The sequence below is a fragment of the Anser cygnoides genome, chromosome 7 (genome assembly GCF_040182565.1).
Source record: "Anser cygnoides isolate HZ-2024a breed goose chromosome 7, Taihu_goose_T2T_genome, whole genome shotgun sequence".
Classification (NCBI taxonomy): Eukaryota; Metazoa; Chordata; class Aves; order Anseriformes; family Anatidae; genus Anser; species Anser cygnoides.
Window position 1 is genome coordinate 8,245,989 of NC_089879.1, and position 14,855 is coordinate 8,260,843.

A 14,855-nucleotide genomic window follows, 5' to 3' on the forward strand; every position below is an offset into this window, starting at 1 on the left:
GTCTTATTTTTAAGATATATAAGAATTTTCTGTTATGTAATTATAGTAATATGTAAAAAAAGTTTTTCATAAGAAAAAATATAAGACTGCATTTTAAGTAATTGTCTGATCTAATATACACAAATAGCACACACTGGCCTACAAATGTATTTTGTCTTTGTTGGGGAGGAGGGAAGAGAAGAGGACATCTGTATGTTTATCAGTGATTGCATGCTTCTGGATTAATGACAACAAATCTTTAAAACATCTGGCTGAATGTACAGTTTATGGTCTATCTTAGCAGCAGCTGCTTTACCTTATGAAGGACAAATATTTGCTATAGTACCACAGCTAGATGATGTGAGGCTTACAAACCCATCTGTATGAGCTCTGTTAGTGACCTCAGTGTAGTTTTTCTGCGAGCAAAAAGAAAACCTTGATGTGTTGTTAATGAGAAATTGCTTTGGATGCAAATTTCATCTGTAGTGTGGTGCCTTTCAGTCAAAAGTAGTTCAAGGGACAAAACCTTTGAGACATTATGAAAACTGGCAGGCACATGTCAAGCTTTTCTGTATAATGTTCTATAAACAGATTCTCCTGCAACGATTCTCAGTAGAAGACTGAACAAACACTTTAAATATGAAAGATGCAGAGACAACAAATAACATTATCTTCAGTTTTCTTATTTAGTAAATCTGGGCGATATATCTTTTGTGTGTCTGTGTGTGTGTGTTTAAAGAAGGAAAAGAGGGTCAGATTGAAACTTCACAGATGGGCTCCTGGGTATAGAATGCAAGAGGCCTAACAAATCTTTTGGGAAGAAAATGACAGGTCTCACTTTTTCATCCACTGAACTAACAAGGGCAATTTCACAGAGAAAAAAAAAAAAAAAAGGTACTGCTAGAAAGATTTGTGAGTCTTTGGAAGAAAAAGAAGGATGAGCAATTAAAACCTAGAATATATATCTTATCTTTTTATGCAATTAGTTTAGACTGTTCTAAAAATACTTTGCTGCTCCTGAACTTGAAATACTTAGGGACTCCTTCAATTTATTTGACAAATATTTCTCACCTTCTGTCTACTTCTATGTGAATTTCCAGGCTTGCCCACAAATGTTATCCTGCTTTGTAAGTAGGAACTTGAGTTTGGTACCCATAAGATTGTTCCCATTTCCTCTGGTTTGTTTCTTAAGAAAGATAGTGCCATAACAAAAGTGCTTGGAAAATCAGTTTATAAAATTTTGTGCTGTTCCTTCCAAGGATCAAGGTCTCTCGGATGAGCAATATTTCACTATCCCACTTCTTAAAAACACTGTCCTTTCTTAAAAACATTTTTAAAATGTCATTGATCCATGGGAGGGATGGGTAGAGGAAGGTGTCAAGGGATGCCAGGCAGGAGGTTGTTCATGTTCTTCTGCAATGTTTCATTGATCTTTTTAGAACCATGAAATAAAAGAATGATACTTCCCATTTTCTTTCAATGCACAAGGTGAATAACTTTGATGGTAGAAGGTGAGATAGAGAGTCTGTCTGTTCTTTCTTACTCTTTCAGAAGGCAGGAACGAAGAACAGAAACTCAGCCAGGAGTTAAAGTATAAATTTAGATGTTCAAAAGATAAAGTACATCTTACGAGGTGGCAATTTAAGCAGGAAAAAGCTGAGAAGCAAAATTTTATTATGAATGAAAAAAACCTCAAGTACATGGCTTATGGAAAAATGATCTCAACTAATTAAATGGAAAGAAAAATAGATGTGGGAAAAGGGAAGTTAAATTCAGTGTTAACAAACATCAATTCTTTGGAAAACAATTTTAATTTTTTTCATATACATATAGTAATGTCATACATGTAACAGAGACTAAATTCAAATGAACTGCTCACTAAGATTTTGTCAGTACTCTGAGCAGCAGAATGTAAATCTTCACTCAATGGGCAACAAATTAGGAAAGAAATTAGAGATAAAAATTCTAAATTCATAGAAAATTGAGACATTCCCACTACACAATGGGAACAACTTGTTCTTGCTTTGTATTGGACTGATGCCATGCTACATTCAGTTTGGAATCAGTAATGACCAAGTTTACTCAAGCATTAAAGCCAGAAAGCAAAACACAACACGAATTTTCAACTAAACATAGAAGTCTAGCAAAACTTAAAAAGAATATGTATTTGTTTACATCAACTGCGTGATAAAATTCATCACTAAAAGAACTGGATAATAAGATTCTACTTCTCTAGGGGAAAGCAGACTGAGGTGAACAATAAATGGGGAGTTCTTGATGAATAGGTATTAACAGCTATTAACAGCTTTTTCCATATTTGTTTGTGTTTCTTCTATATTTAATGTCTTACTGTAGTTTGTGTCCATGTTGAAGGAAACATCTAAAGAATCAACATTCCTGTCTTTCAAGGACTAAAATAGAAGAAAACTTCATCAGCCTAGAACAGTGGGTTTTAAAAGTAGGTACTTCAGGATTCTTTTCAATAATAGGTAGCCTTCTACTTGTGTGTTATTCAGACAATTTATTCTCACTTCATTCCACAGCCTTAGAAGAAATCCTACCTACATAAACTTCTGCTGATCTAGATTAAAGGAAAACACTACATGGAGAGTTATCAAAAAATTATTATCTGACATGAACTGCTGCTGATGTGCTATAGTGGATTGAAAATACAGACCGTTTGCTTAAACATTTTTGAACATAATGCTACCGATCTGTAGGCACTTTTTCTTATCTCATTTAAAATATGAAGAAATACCTACTCAAATAATTTTGAAATCAAACAAGGAACATTTCTGAATTAGAGAGAACCAAGTTTCTCTGGCTATACTCGAGGAAAAATAAAGATCAGCACTCAAGCATGGGCGTCTGAGAGTTTTAATCCAATTCCAAAGTATTTCTTTCTATTTTGCTCTTCCAAAGAAACTGATTTACACGTATGATGTATTTATTAGTCAGCTTGTATGAATTTTCATAAAGTCTTAGAAATACTTTTTATAATATCAGGAAAATAAAACCTGGAATTTAAAAAAAAAATCCACAAGGATGTGTGTTCTTTACAGGATGATGGCTACAGAATAAATTAAAAATGCAAATTTCCAAACATCTAGAAGAGTAACCATGGAAATAAGAGTAGACTCCCTTAATCTATAAAATCGTATGTTCATATTTATTCTTAAACATGCCAATAACAGAACCTGATTATAATGAGAAATTATATCAAAGAATTGCTGCATTCCATTGCAACACATTGTAGCACAGGACTATTAATGAATTAAGTACTGAGACAAACTCAAATGAAATATTAATAAATTGAATTGAATACTGTAGTTTAAGGTAACTTTCATCTATACAACAACAAATATATGAGCATTTGCCCTTAGACGTAGAACATGCTTTATATTATTAATCTGGGAAAAAAAAAAAATAATAATAACTACTATAACCTATGTCTTTCTTTGTAGCACCAGTTTAAAGCTAAGACAGGCACTAGTGCACTATAATTTCAGTGAAGGAAAATGGTAAGTGCTAGTTATCTGGTACTTTTAAACCATATATAAATTCACTGTAGATCTACAGTTAAAAAAAAAAAAAAGTTATTTAAACATTCCTAGTGCCAGTATACTAAGAAACATTTATTCATTAGAGAAAGACTCAGCTTTTATTTATTTATTTATTCAGGTTATACTACTACTAAGCAAGTATTCTTTCCAAAAATTATCAAGATCAGAAGCTTCAAAGGAAAATATGTGTCTAAAAATATCAATTTTTTTTTATGAGAATAAAATTAATTAGGACAAGTATATGTTAGCTTGCCATATACACGTAGCAATATACATAACTTAAATTTAATCTCATCTAAGTCTAATCATTTTTTAAACAGATAAGAACAAATATTTGGGCCAAATTTTCCAACCCTTCTATAACTATACACACTATAAAATAATATGGTTTATGTATGAATATTCATTGAAGAGGTTTAATTGTGCCATGGTTTTAATGACAAAACTATTGATGTCAATAGAACTAGAATTTTGCTTTCAATTAAAAAAAAAAAAAAAAAAGTATAAAGTCTTTGCAAAGAGAGTTTTCTCCTACTATACATTTCAATAACTTTTGATAATGACACAGCAAAGTAACAGCACCAAATAACCTCCTGGGAAAGTTTGAGATACTACACTACAATCCCGTGTTCAATCAACTTATCAATGCAGCATTTTGAGACTGAGAGTATATTCTGGTATATATAAATAATAATAATAATAATAATAGCTTTCTACAATCTAGTTCTGCAATTTCTGTAATTTAAAGCAATGTTTTCTTCTTCTTCAACATAAAAAGTCCAGGGGTGAGGGTGGGGGGAGTCAGTAGAATGTTGAGGGATATTTAAATTGTGTATACAGGGGAGAGTGGGGAAAGTGGAAGTGGGATTCTTCATCAAAGCTCTCAATAAATTCTGGAAGTTATGCTACCACAATAATCTTAAATTATTAATACCTCTCTCCGTCGAGAAGCCCAACAGGTTTGTTTGATTTTCCAAACGACGGCAGCTACCAGCAGTAAGGATAAGAAACAACTGCAATTACAAAAAAAAATATGTATTAAAAAAAAGTAGTTGTAACATAATTGTCTGAAAAAGCTTAAAATCTTAGGGTATCAATGGTAATGAAAATACATTTAAGCATGGAAAAAAAATACAAAAATAGAGGAAAACTGAACTATACCAGGATGAAAAACAACTGTCAACCATCCAGGTTCAAAGTTAAAAGAGGATGCGCGCATATGATACTGCAGTTAACTTCTTGAAGTGCTATTATTGTCTCCATTAGTGTGGGTTAAGCTCCATTACAACATTCAACAACAGTCCACATACCCATAACAGTCTCTTGCTGCAAGTTTCAAGGTCACCAGATGGAAAAAGGGTGAAATATAGCAAAAATTGATAAAAAAAAAAATTATACTTCTCTCTTGGTATGTAAATTCTGAATAATTTCCTGGGATAAAGGAATTGTAACTAGGCAATGAATATGATTGTTTTGAGGAACCAGGTCTGCAGATGACAATAGGTCTCTTTAATCAAATCGAGTATTTTTATAATTTCTATAGTGAGAACCTCAGGGAAAACATCCTAAGGAACACAACTGCTTTACAGCCCTGAAGATACAACAGACAAAAAAAAAAAAAAAAAGAAAATAATTTAAAGATAAAAAAGATTAAACTATTAAACTTCTGCAGTTCACAATGAGAGCATATGCTTTCTCTCTTGCTCCAATAATATTGTATTTGTAACATTTAATCCATAAAGGATTTTCACAGAAAGATCATTGGACTCTCAACCGTTAATGAATTTCTGGATACTGAAAAAAGGCTTCTAAATTTGACACCTAAGGTAAACAGCACATCTTTCAACTGATTTAGATCATCAAAATATGAAAATATCTGGATTTTCAAGCTGTGTGAAGAACTTTCAGTCATGTGAGCATATCTACTGTGTTTCCAATCAATACAAGCATGTAAATGTTTAAATATTCTAGTCATAAATATTTTTTCCAAAAAGCTTCAAAATGTATTTTTTTTTAACTAATATGGAAAATACCAAGAATTCTCTGAAGCAGTACACTTCAATGGAGTACTGTGCATGAGTGCAAAACACAATTATTATCCACACAGGAACACCAATATTTCCCTACATCATGTTGTAAACAGAATTAAAATTATGACCTCAAAATGCATCTCCAGGAGGAACAGCTCGTGTCATTCAATATTTCTCCATGATATTAAGACTATTAGAAAACAGTTTATGGCAACTGTAGTATAATGTCTCCATTAAGGTAATGGAATGAAAGCACTCAATCATTCCTCGGTCTGCAAGCAACCAAGAATCAGCTGTACCGCTGAGTATTTCACAATAAAGAATACTTTTGCTCCAACTATGTTCAAAACTCAGTTTCCATAACACAAGCTCACCTTGACGTTAAAGTAATGCAAATCAATACAGCTTTCTATCAACATATTATTCACTTAAAACTCTTTTCACTGCCAGCTTCTAAATTCTTTTTATCAATTTCTTTGAACACCCTTGAGAAAGGATGTCAGAGTAAGGCTAGGTTTGAAAGAGGAAAGTACCATACATATTAAGTGATTTAGACATAAAATGATCAATTATATAATTAAAATTAACAGAGTGTTTTTTTGTGTTTTTGTTTTTATGTAGAAGACTTAATTCTGTCTGTTTAGTTCCAAGAAGGCTGATAGTTCTGAACCTGAAAGGAAAAAATGGTTAAAGGATCTGTTTCTAAATGTAAAGTTTGACTTTCCTCTTAAAAGCCAATGTCAACCACCAGCATTTCCTTTAGCAGTTTTTTAATGCACTTTGGGACCTAGGGATTTTTATGGAAAAGGAAGATATATTCTGCCTCTCTCCTTGTAGTACCATCTTAAATATGGTGGTGTGCTTTTATTGGTTCTTGGCACAGATTTTCTAAAAAACAAAGGTAGTTGGAATTTTGATTGGTTTTGATCAATAGATCAGAACAGTTCAGCATATCTAAAAATCATCCTCTGAACAGGAAATTGTGGAAGAGTTAGCGATCTATAATAAAAAGACGTGAGAGGGCAAGTGCTGGTTCAAGAACCTTAGAGAATTCTGAAGAGAAATTTCAACCTTACTCTTTAATGAAACTCAGTGTAAATCATCTTTCTACATGGGTCTTCACTGGCAGGAACTAATGCAGTAAGAACATTTTAATTTATGCACCATCTTGGTAACACAGTATTTCTTACTAAAAGAGTTCCTCTTAAGAGATTTTACGACAAATTATCTGAGTAGCACACACTATGTTATGACAGAAAGTAACCATCAGAGAACATTGACCATTTTGTTTAATGTATTACTTCAGTTTGTGCACTCTGATTTCACTTCTTTCACTTTCTAAAATTTATCTTTGGCTGTCTGCCCTTCTCTAGTCTTCTTTGAAAGCAATCACAAGTTGACTATGAATTTTTACTTAGTGTCCAGGGAAAAGCAGAACAAAGAAACCCCACTGTCCTGCAGAATAAACTACCTTTGCAGCAACTCTTTTCCATTTTTTTTTTTAGACAAATAACTGCTTAAAAATAATCTTTCCCAGGAAAGTTTTCCCTTCCATATACCACACAATCTATCTAGTAACTGCCACAGATGCTTAAAAGCAAGATAACACTGGAGTACTGACGTACTGATATAAATTAGCATGCTGTACAAGGGTAAGCCATCTTAACCATCTCCTCTATACCCCTTTCAAAAATAAATAAGGAAAACATCAGCAACTCTATTTAGGATGATGAACTCAAATCTTGTGGAATTCGAAAAAGATGATGAACTCAAGAGAGCTGGACACAAGAAACTAAGAGATCCTTGCACTTTGCGTCTTTTTCATTGTAGCCAGGAACTGAATCCCTTTCCCAAGAAAATCCTGTCTTTTGCTTTTACTATTTTTTGAACAATTCTCTTAATCTAGGGAAAAAAAAATAATTAAAAAATAAATAAATAATAATAATAAAAAAAAACTTGAGTGATCTCACTTAAAAGTTCATCCAAATTCCTTCTTTAATCTGTATGTCAATGGGGCTGGGTCACACATCTAAGTTTCCTGTCATCAGTCAAAACATCTTTTGTGTTATGTGCAAAATCAGAAACAAGTGTTTTAAAAACACACATAAAATAATAATAAATAATCTGGAAATTACAGTAGTGATAATATCCAATGTTTTCACTTGTGTGCCATCTTTTCCTGGCAAGTAAACATGAAGTATTTGACTTTTTCTCTGTTTTCTATACAAATAATCATTTTTTTCTCACTATAAATCAGAAGAAAGACTCAAAATTCGTGTTAATAAGAGAAGACAGATATGGAAAATAAGTTTTGTCAAACTAATCTGTATTTAGGCAGTGGGGAGGTAACAGTCTTGTTTTATGTAGAGCAATAAATAAAAATTAAAGCTGACTACAAAGAATCTCAATATTGAATGACTTGGCAGTTAAATAAGAGAATGAAATTCAGTGACAATGAACTAAGGGCAATGTGCACAACATAAATAAATAAATAATAAAAATAAATAATAATAATTAAAAAAACTCTATCTACAGATAAACAACGATAGGTCTAAATTAGCAATTACCATTCAAGAAAATAGTCTTTAAGTCATTGCAGATAGCTCTTTGAATATATCAATTGAATGTTTTGTAGCAGTTAAAACAGCAAATAGGATGCTAGGAGAGATTAGAAAAGGAATAAAGAACAAGGCAGAAAACACTGGGATGTCAGTACATAAATCCATGGCATGAATTGCTGCTGGGATGCTGAAACTTATAGGGTTAAAACAACCAGGTGAACAGTAATAAGCAGCACTTAGGAGATAAATTTATCACTATTTTGGTGTTGCCAAAACAGATACTATGAGACTTGTTATTGAAATTCTGCCTACAGAACTTCTTCTGTCCATGTTTTTTGAAGGAGGTTGACAATGTGGAAAGAATAGAAACAGTAACCAATCAATCAATATAATAAAATATTAAGAAAATCTTTTACTGACAGTGCTTTAACAAGCTCAATCATTTCAATTTTTAAAAAGATCAAGAGGTGACTAGTCTACAGCATGTATAAATTTCCATAGGGAGAAAATACTAAGGCTTTCATTCATCTAGCATGGAAATACTTAGTAAGAAACACAGGCTGGAAGAGAACAATTTGAATTAAACTCAGGCATTATTGTGATTTATTTTCTGTATTATAATTGTACATAATGTCACATATACTGAAAAAGAATAAATACACATGACTTTGCAATGCAGATGGGTTATGAAATGTTGATCCAGAGTACAGATGGAATGAATATGCACTTATGAATGTAAATCTACACAATAAGACAATTATTATGGTAAGACACACTCAAAACTATAGCGGCCCAAGTGTTATCAGGATTTTGTAGTGTCTAGATCAAAGAAATGATCAGCAGGAAGGTAATGACATAGCTTCACTCATTCGCCTGTTCAAACCACATGCAACACTGAAAATGCAAGTTTGAAAATGAACAGTCCATCACCATGGCTTACAGGGTGATTGGGAGTTATCATCTCAGTGTTAAGTAGGAGAAAATAAACAATTAAAGAATGGACAAACTGAAGAGGAAGCCCTGAAGATAAGTAGTTCATGTCTGACACGTAGAGGAAAGGGGCCAAGGAAGGGCTGCAATAGAATAACAAGGTCTAGCAGCACAGTCTAGGCTACACAGCATCTTCCTGGAGAGACTTATTAGAACACAGAAAAGGAAAAAAGCAAGGAATAATTACTGCCTGCACAACCATTTTAGCAACATACATATTAAATGTACAAAGTAAAAGACATCATACTTAGACATATTTAGCCTAGAGGCCTAGCTGAGGACTGAGATGGCAGTGTTTTCTGTAACTGAGAAATACTTTTCTGTGTGATTAGGAGGTAGACCAAAAAAATAAGATTAATCACTAGTACAGACTGTAAAGGGTATTAGTGGATGTGTTGCTGCTTGGTATCTGCAAATTAAAATGAAACCTGTAGATCATTTTTAAACAAACTCAAATCACTGGGATAAATATAGGGGAAAATAATTTACTCACTTTTACAGTGATGTAAAAGGAACTATTTCATTAGTTATATATAAATATTTCAAGAACCAATGTTATAAATGGAAAGTAAACAGAACAAAAGAAAATGTTCTATCCTTCACTATTTCTTTTCTCATTCTCTTTTTATTTCACATGTAAAAGAGAAATGAAAATGTCCAAAAATGTATTAAATAATCCATGAAAAAAAAGATCTTATTTAAGCCATAATTTGCATAACAGCTGAGTATAAATTTCCATATTGGATAAAAGCAAATATTAAACAAACAAAACAACAAAAAAAAAAACACCACACACACTACCTTAAATCTAATATACTTTTAAATCCATTAAAATTAAAAATTTTGTGGGATTCTATTTTGAGCACCACAATGGTTTAGTGTGGATCTGGAGTGAGCTTTTTACTGACTGTCACCACATGCTATGAGGCATTATATTTTGACTGTGGAACAGTCCTGGAGCTCAAGATGCTTCCAGGCTATACTGGAGGATATACTGGAAGATATAGTCTAGACACAAATGGACTTTACATCCACAGATCTAAACTCAAGCTAGTCCAACGTGAAAAAACAAGACATATATAGTGTCGATGTCGGTCCTCAGCACCGTTTCACTCAACAGATAAGCTCCTATTTGTCCACACTGCTTATTAACAGATATATAAGCACACAACAATTATTTTCATTAGTCTTTTAGGTGTATAGAGGTCTCACTTAGTGCCTATATGTGTACACTTATACTTCTCCTAAGTGTAAGTCCTCCTAAGTATTCTTTTGAAAACAGGAGTTGGACTATCAAGACAGCTGTTGCTTAGTTACTTAGACCTTGCTGTGATGAAACAACAGTTAAATATCCTTACAGATCCACAAGCCTCATGTCCCTTCATCTCACTATCTGTGCCAAGAGCAAAAAAATGTACATTTCACAGTGCAACATTAATTTTAGCAGTGTCCCCCGCACTATGTTTCTCTTTCATATTTTGAAATATGAACCAAAATTAATAGCATTCAGGAAAAAAAAAAAATGAAAATGAAAAAAAGCTTGTTAATGTAGTTTAATACAAGGAAAATGAGTCACCAAAGTCTGTTATTAAATTAATATTGTAGAATTTTCCTAAGAGATCGCATATGCTGTTTTTCTGAAATATTATTTACTGCCTTTTTATTGGCAAATAGAACACATTTTAATTGATATGTTATAAAGCAAGTACAATTCTAAAATAAAAATAATTGAACAATTATTTTTCTAAAACCACGAATTTGAATAGCAATTATTGTCACAGCAGTTGATTTCTCTCATTGTACTTGACAAGAACATTGTGTTTATGATTATGATGTGCCAGGTTCAGCCATCCTTACTTGTGTTAACTAATATACATGAAAAGCTGCTCCAAAGATTTCAACAGGATTATCTAAAGCACAAAGTAGTGTAAACATAGTATTAGGGGTCTGATATATATGAAAGCAGTATAAACTTTTTGATGTTTTTAATGACTAATTATATTCCTCTGAATCACAGAGTTTTACAAGCACTACTACAAGTAGTATTTCAACAAGTAACAATTCTAAATGATTCTGGGAATGAAGTGTTAGAGTTCCAAATTAAAATGTGCATTCTGGGAGGGAAAGTAACCTTAGCTGGTGATGGAGGAGGATATTCAGCTTCCCGTCAACAGTAGGGCACAGTATGTGGGCTCATGAAAACAAATCTTGACTATGCGGAGCCAAGACACATCAGACAATAGACCTTCTTTCCTGGTCTAAGAAATATCAGGCTTCCACAGGCAATGAAACATGCTAACTACTAAGCCACCATTACCATTTGAGTGGATTTAGATTTCTCCTCTTATTTTTGCTAGTTGTGAGAGGTACTCTTGAGAAGTAACTAATACCAGCAGTACCATGCACATGCCATTTTCTGCAATTGCTCAGTTAACAGCTGGGCAATCATTCCCTCTTCACCTACGTTCATTTTATTGTTGTACATGCTTAAATATAGCACGATTTTTTCCTGTTACAGCCTAGATCTATGTCCCATTCTGATTCCGATTTTTACTTCCCTGTTGTTTTAATAAAGCAGTAGCTCCTGAACACCAACCTTTTCTCTGCAGTTTCTCCATAAAATAGAAAAAAAAAAAAAGGGAAATTTAATTCAATGGTGACCCTTCCAATCTTAAAGCCATACAAAGGGTTCAAGCCCTCAGTTTTTGCTTCCTGAACTGGGAAGTGAAAGAAGTGTCTGAATATGAAGCAAATGATCTAAGATAATATTTAAAACTTCAAAAATAACCAAAATTCATTTAAATGTAAATTTGTATTTATTTATTTTTCTCTCAGGTGGAATTCACACAAGTTAAGCAACACCTTTCAAGTTCACTTGAAACTAATTACATGGTTAATTCTTGTTATCCAGATGACAGTGCTTAAAATGCTATTTCTGGATGCAATCCTGAAAACCTATATATTTCCATAAATAAATCTTACCTGAAGCATCTCATGAAAGTCACACTAAGTTGCCCCTAAAATTCTCTTCTTACATGTTCACAACTACCAACCTTATAAAAACAGAATAACAGCTAAAAGGAAACACATACTGCCCTGTCTAATCTGGTCCTCCCAGGCAGAGCCGTATGTCTGCTAAGGATGCATGATAAAGGAGACACATATTATATTTGTTTTACTGTGTCATGGTTGATTACCAGGAACAGCATCTGCATGGTGATGCAGTTCATAAAATTACTGACCAAGGTTTTAAACGAAGGTTTACAAACAATACAAGGGCATAATGCAAATATCTTAGTTCCTGGTTTAAAAAAGACCTGCAAATACAGAGAGTCAGATGAAATCACTGTTCTCTAATGTATGCAAAACTTCTTAAATATGGTGATTGAAAATCTGTGTACCCCTTCTGCAGGTCACACAGCAAAGTAACTGACAGGAGCAGCTCTGCAGGTATAGAACACACTAATATGTAGCTATTTTAATGTGAGAAAAGGATGACAGATTATACAATAGGGATAAGAAGGTAGAGAAACTCAGCTGTTTACTGGTAGAAGCTTTTCTCTTTGAGTGTTCAACATGTATTAAAAAATATATATTATATATATATATTTATTGTACATATATATTTATATATATATATATATATTTATATAAGTAAACCTAAAAGAATGCTTTAAAGATTTTGGGTTCCTGCATTTCAACAGAGTGTTCCTTGCAGTCAGCCTACCACCTATCCAATATCATCAGCGCAGACTCCAGCTGTACACCAAGAAAACATCAAACCTCTGTGAGGATTCCCACCTAGTATCAGAGTAGTCCTTTTAATTGAGGAACATAACAGGAAATCATATTTAAAGAATTTCCTACTCTTAGGGTAGGAAAATACCACACTTCTGATTCTCTTAGCTTTCTAGCTTTCTGAAGAAAGGTGCCTGGAAAACTCTGAAATACTATAACTTGTCTTGAAGACTACTATCATCTCAGACACAACCTAGTTTTAAAGATATCATGTAACCACATCACTACTTTGTCCTCTACAGGAAGTATGCTCAGACATGAGAAAAAAAATAAAAATAAAAAGTAAATAAATAAAATAATGGCAGATAGTGCTTAAATCTCCAAACTTGACGTGCCATTTTGGAATCAATAGTACTCAGATGGGCGTAGAATTTTAAATCCTTTAGCATTATCTCATCCAAGCATCATTTCTTTCAGCCTATGTCCTCTGTATCAGCTGTATTTTAACAAGGAATCAAAGTAAATCCCCTTCAAGAAACCAACTCTTTAACTAGCAGTTTCTGCCCATCAGATGGGATTTCCCAACCCTTTCTTGAGGGCAGTCATTAACCATATGGGTATACGTTTAATCTTCTGAGATCCTAAATTAACCAATTTATTCCAACCCCAACTAGCACTAGCTTTTAGGTGCTTCCTGAACACTGACCTGAGTGTGACCATGAGAAGATACTGGTCTGCTACAGCTGGATTCTGTGGCATGGTTTGTGTCTCTTTTTTTCTTTTTTTCTGGAAATTCTCAGTGACTAGCCAGCCCAGCCAAACAACAACGAAGAAATAAGTGATCCAAGCTTATTATCACATAATTATGAACTTACAATTGTTAGACAAGTATAAATGATCCCAATGACATCATTTTCTAAAATGTTCCAGAAGTTTGCACCACAGCCATCTAGACCACTCATGAGTACTGAGTCCACTCAAAAAAAAAAAAAAAAAGTATATCTGTATTATGGGAGAAGAATGGAATTATAGAACATGGTTGTTTTACGGCTTAGATAAACAGCAATATAAACAACAACAAAAATTAAAGAAATATCTGTGAACTGCCTCTGCTCAAATACTTCTACCCAGATGAATCACCTATATCGAGTGGGGCAGCACAGTATAAGTATTCATGGACTGGTTCACCCAAACACTGACACACAGGACCACGATGCATGCTTGTGCATAAAACAAATTACGAACAAAGGATTAGATGCACAGGCTGAGATGCTCCAGCTACTTTGCATGTGGAGCGTAACTTGTTTTGGAAGTAACAAGGGTTTACTGTAGTAAAAGATGCTCACTGCCTTTAGGTGGCCCATTGGCCATAGTAAATATTTTTGATGGGAGCAGTCTTTCTGTTTTGAGACTGGCTTTGGAAGCAGAGATCTGTAGCATTACAGAGGAGCTAAAATAAAGGTGATAGACAAATTAAAGCCGTATCCCTACGCCACAGGGATCTCGGACCAGTCTCCTTAGAAGCACTGGGTGTTGTTGTGGCATAAAACATTTGGACTGCTCTACAGAAGTTAAAAGAAATACATGAAAGAAAGGGAAATGAGCTTTAGAAGCAGCATACTGTCAAGAGCATACTGTGAAAAAGCTGTAGAGAAGTGCATTTAAAAAGACTACTGAAAATGTAACCAAAATTATTTTTCTGAGGAGGAGGAAGAACATAATTAAATAATACACTAAAACTTCAATATTGCTATTAATAAAGCTTTGCAATTTAAGTACAGAATGCATAACTGACACCAGGGAGCTTAAATTATCAATATCTACTGCTTTTTATAGAACTTATATTTTAGTTAAAGTAAGCAGCATCAATGAAATAACACTATAATAAATATTAATTAATTAGTAAGAACAGCTACCACATTGTTCTTTCAATTGCTTATTAATTCGTACTGAATGCAGAAAAGCAACTTAATCCCTCATCTTCCAGACATAAA

General features: G+C 33.3%; 1 protein-coding gene across 10 annotated transcripts in view; it reads right to left on the reverse strand.

Moving 5' to 3' along the window:
* ATRNL1 (attractin like 1) overlaps nt 1-14,855 on the reverse strand; it is a 495,684-nt gene that overhangs the window by 216,311 nt on the left and 264,518 nt on the right. For 8 of the 10 annotated variants that reach the window (XM_013174611.3, XM_013174609.3, XM_013174610.3 and 5 more), the window contains exon 26: nt 4,477-4,555. The exons of the other annotated variants lie outside the window; for them this stretch is intronic. In XM_013174611.3, coding sequence (XP_013030065.3) covers nt 4,477-4,555 — 79 coding nt within the window. The remainder of the gene's footprint in view (nt 1-4,476; nt 4,556-14,855) is intronic. 10 annotated transcript variants of the gene reach the window in all.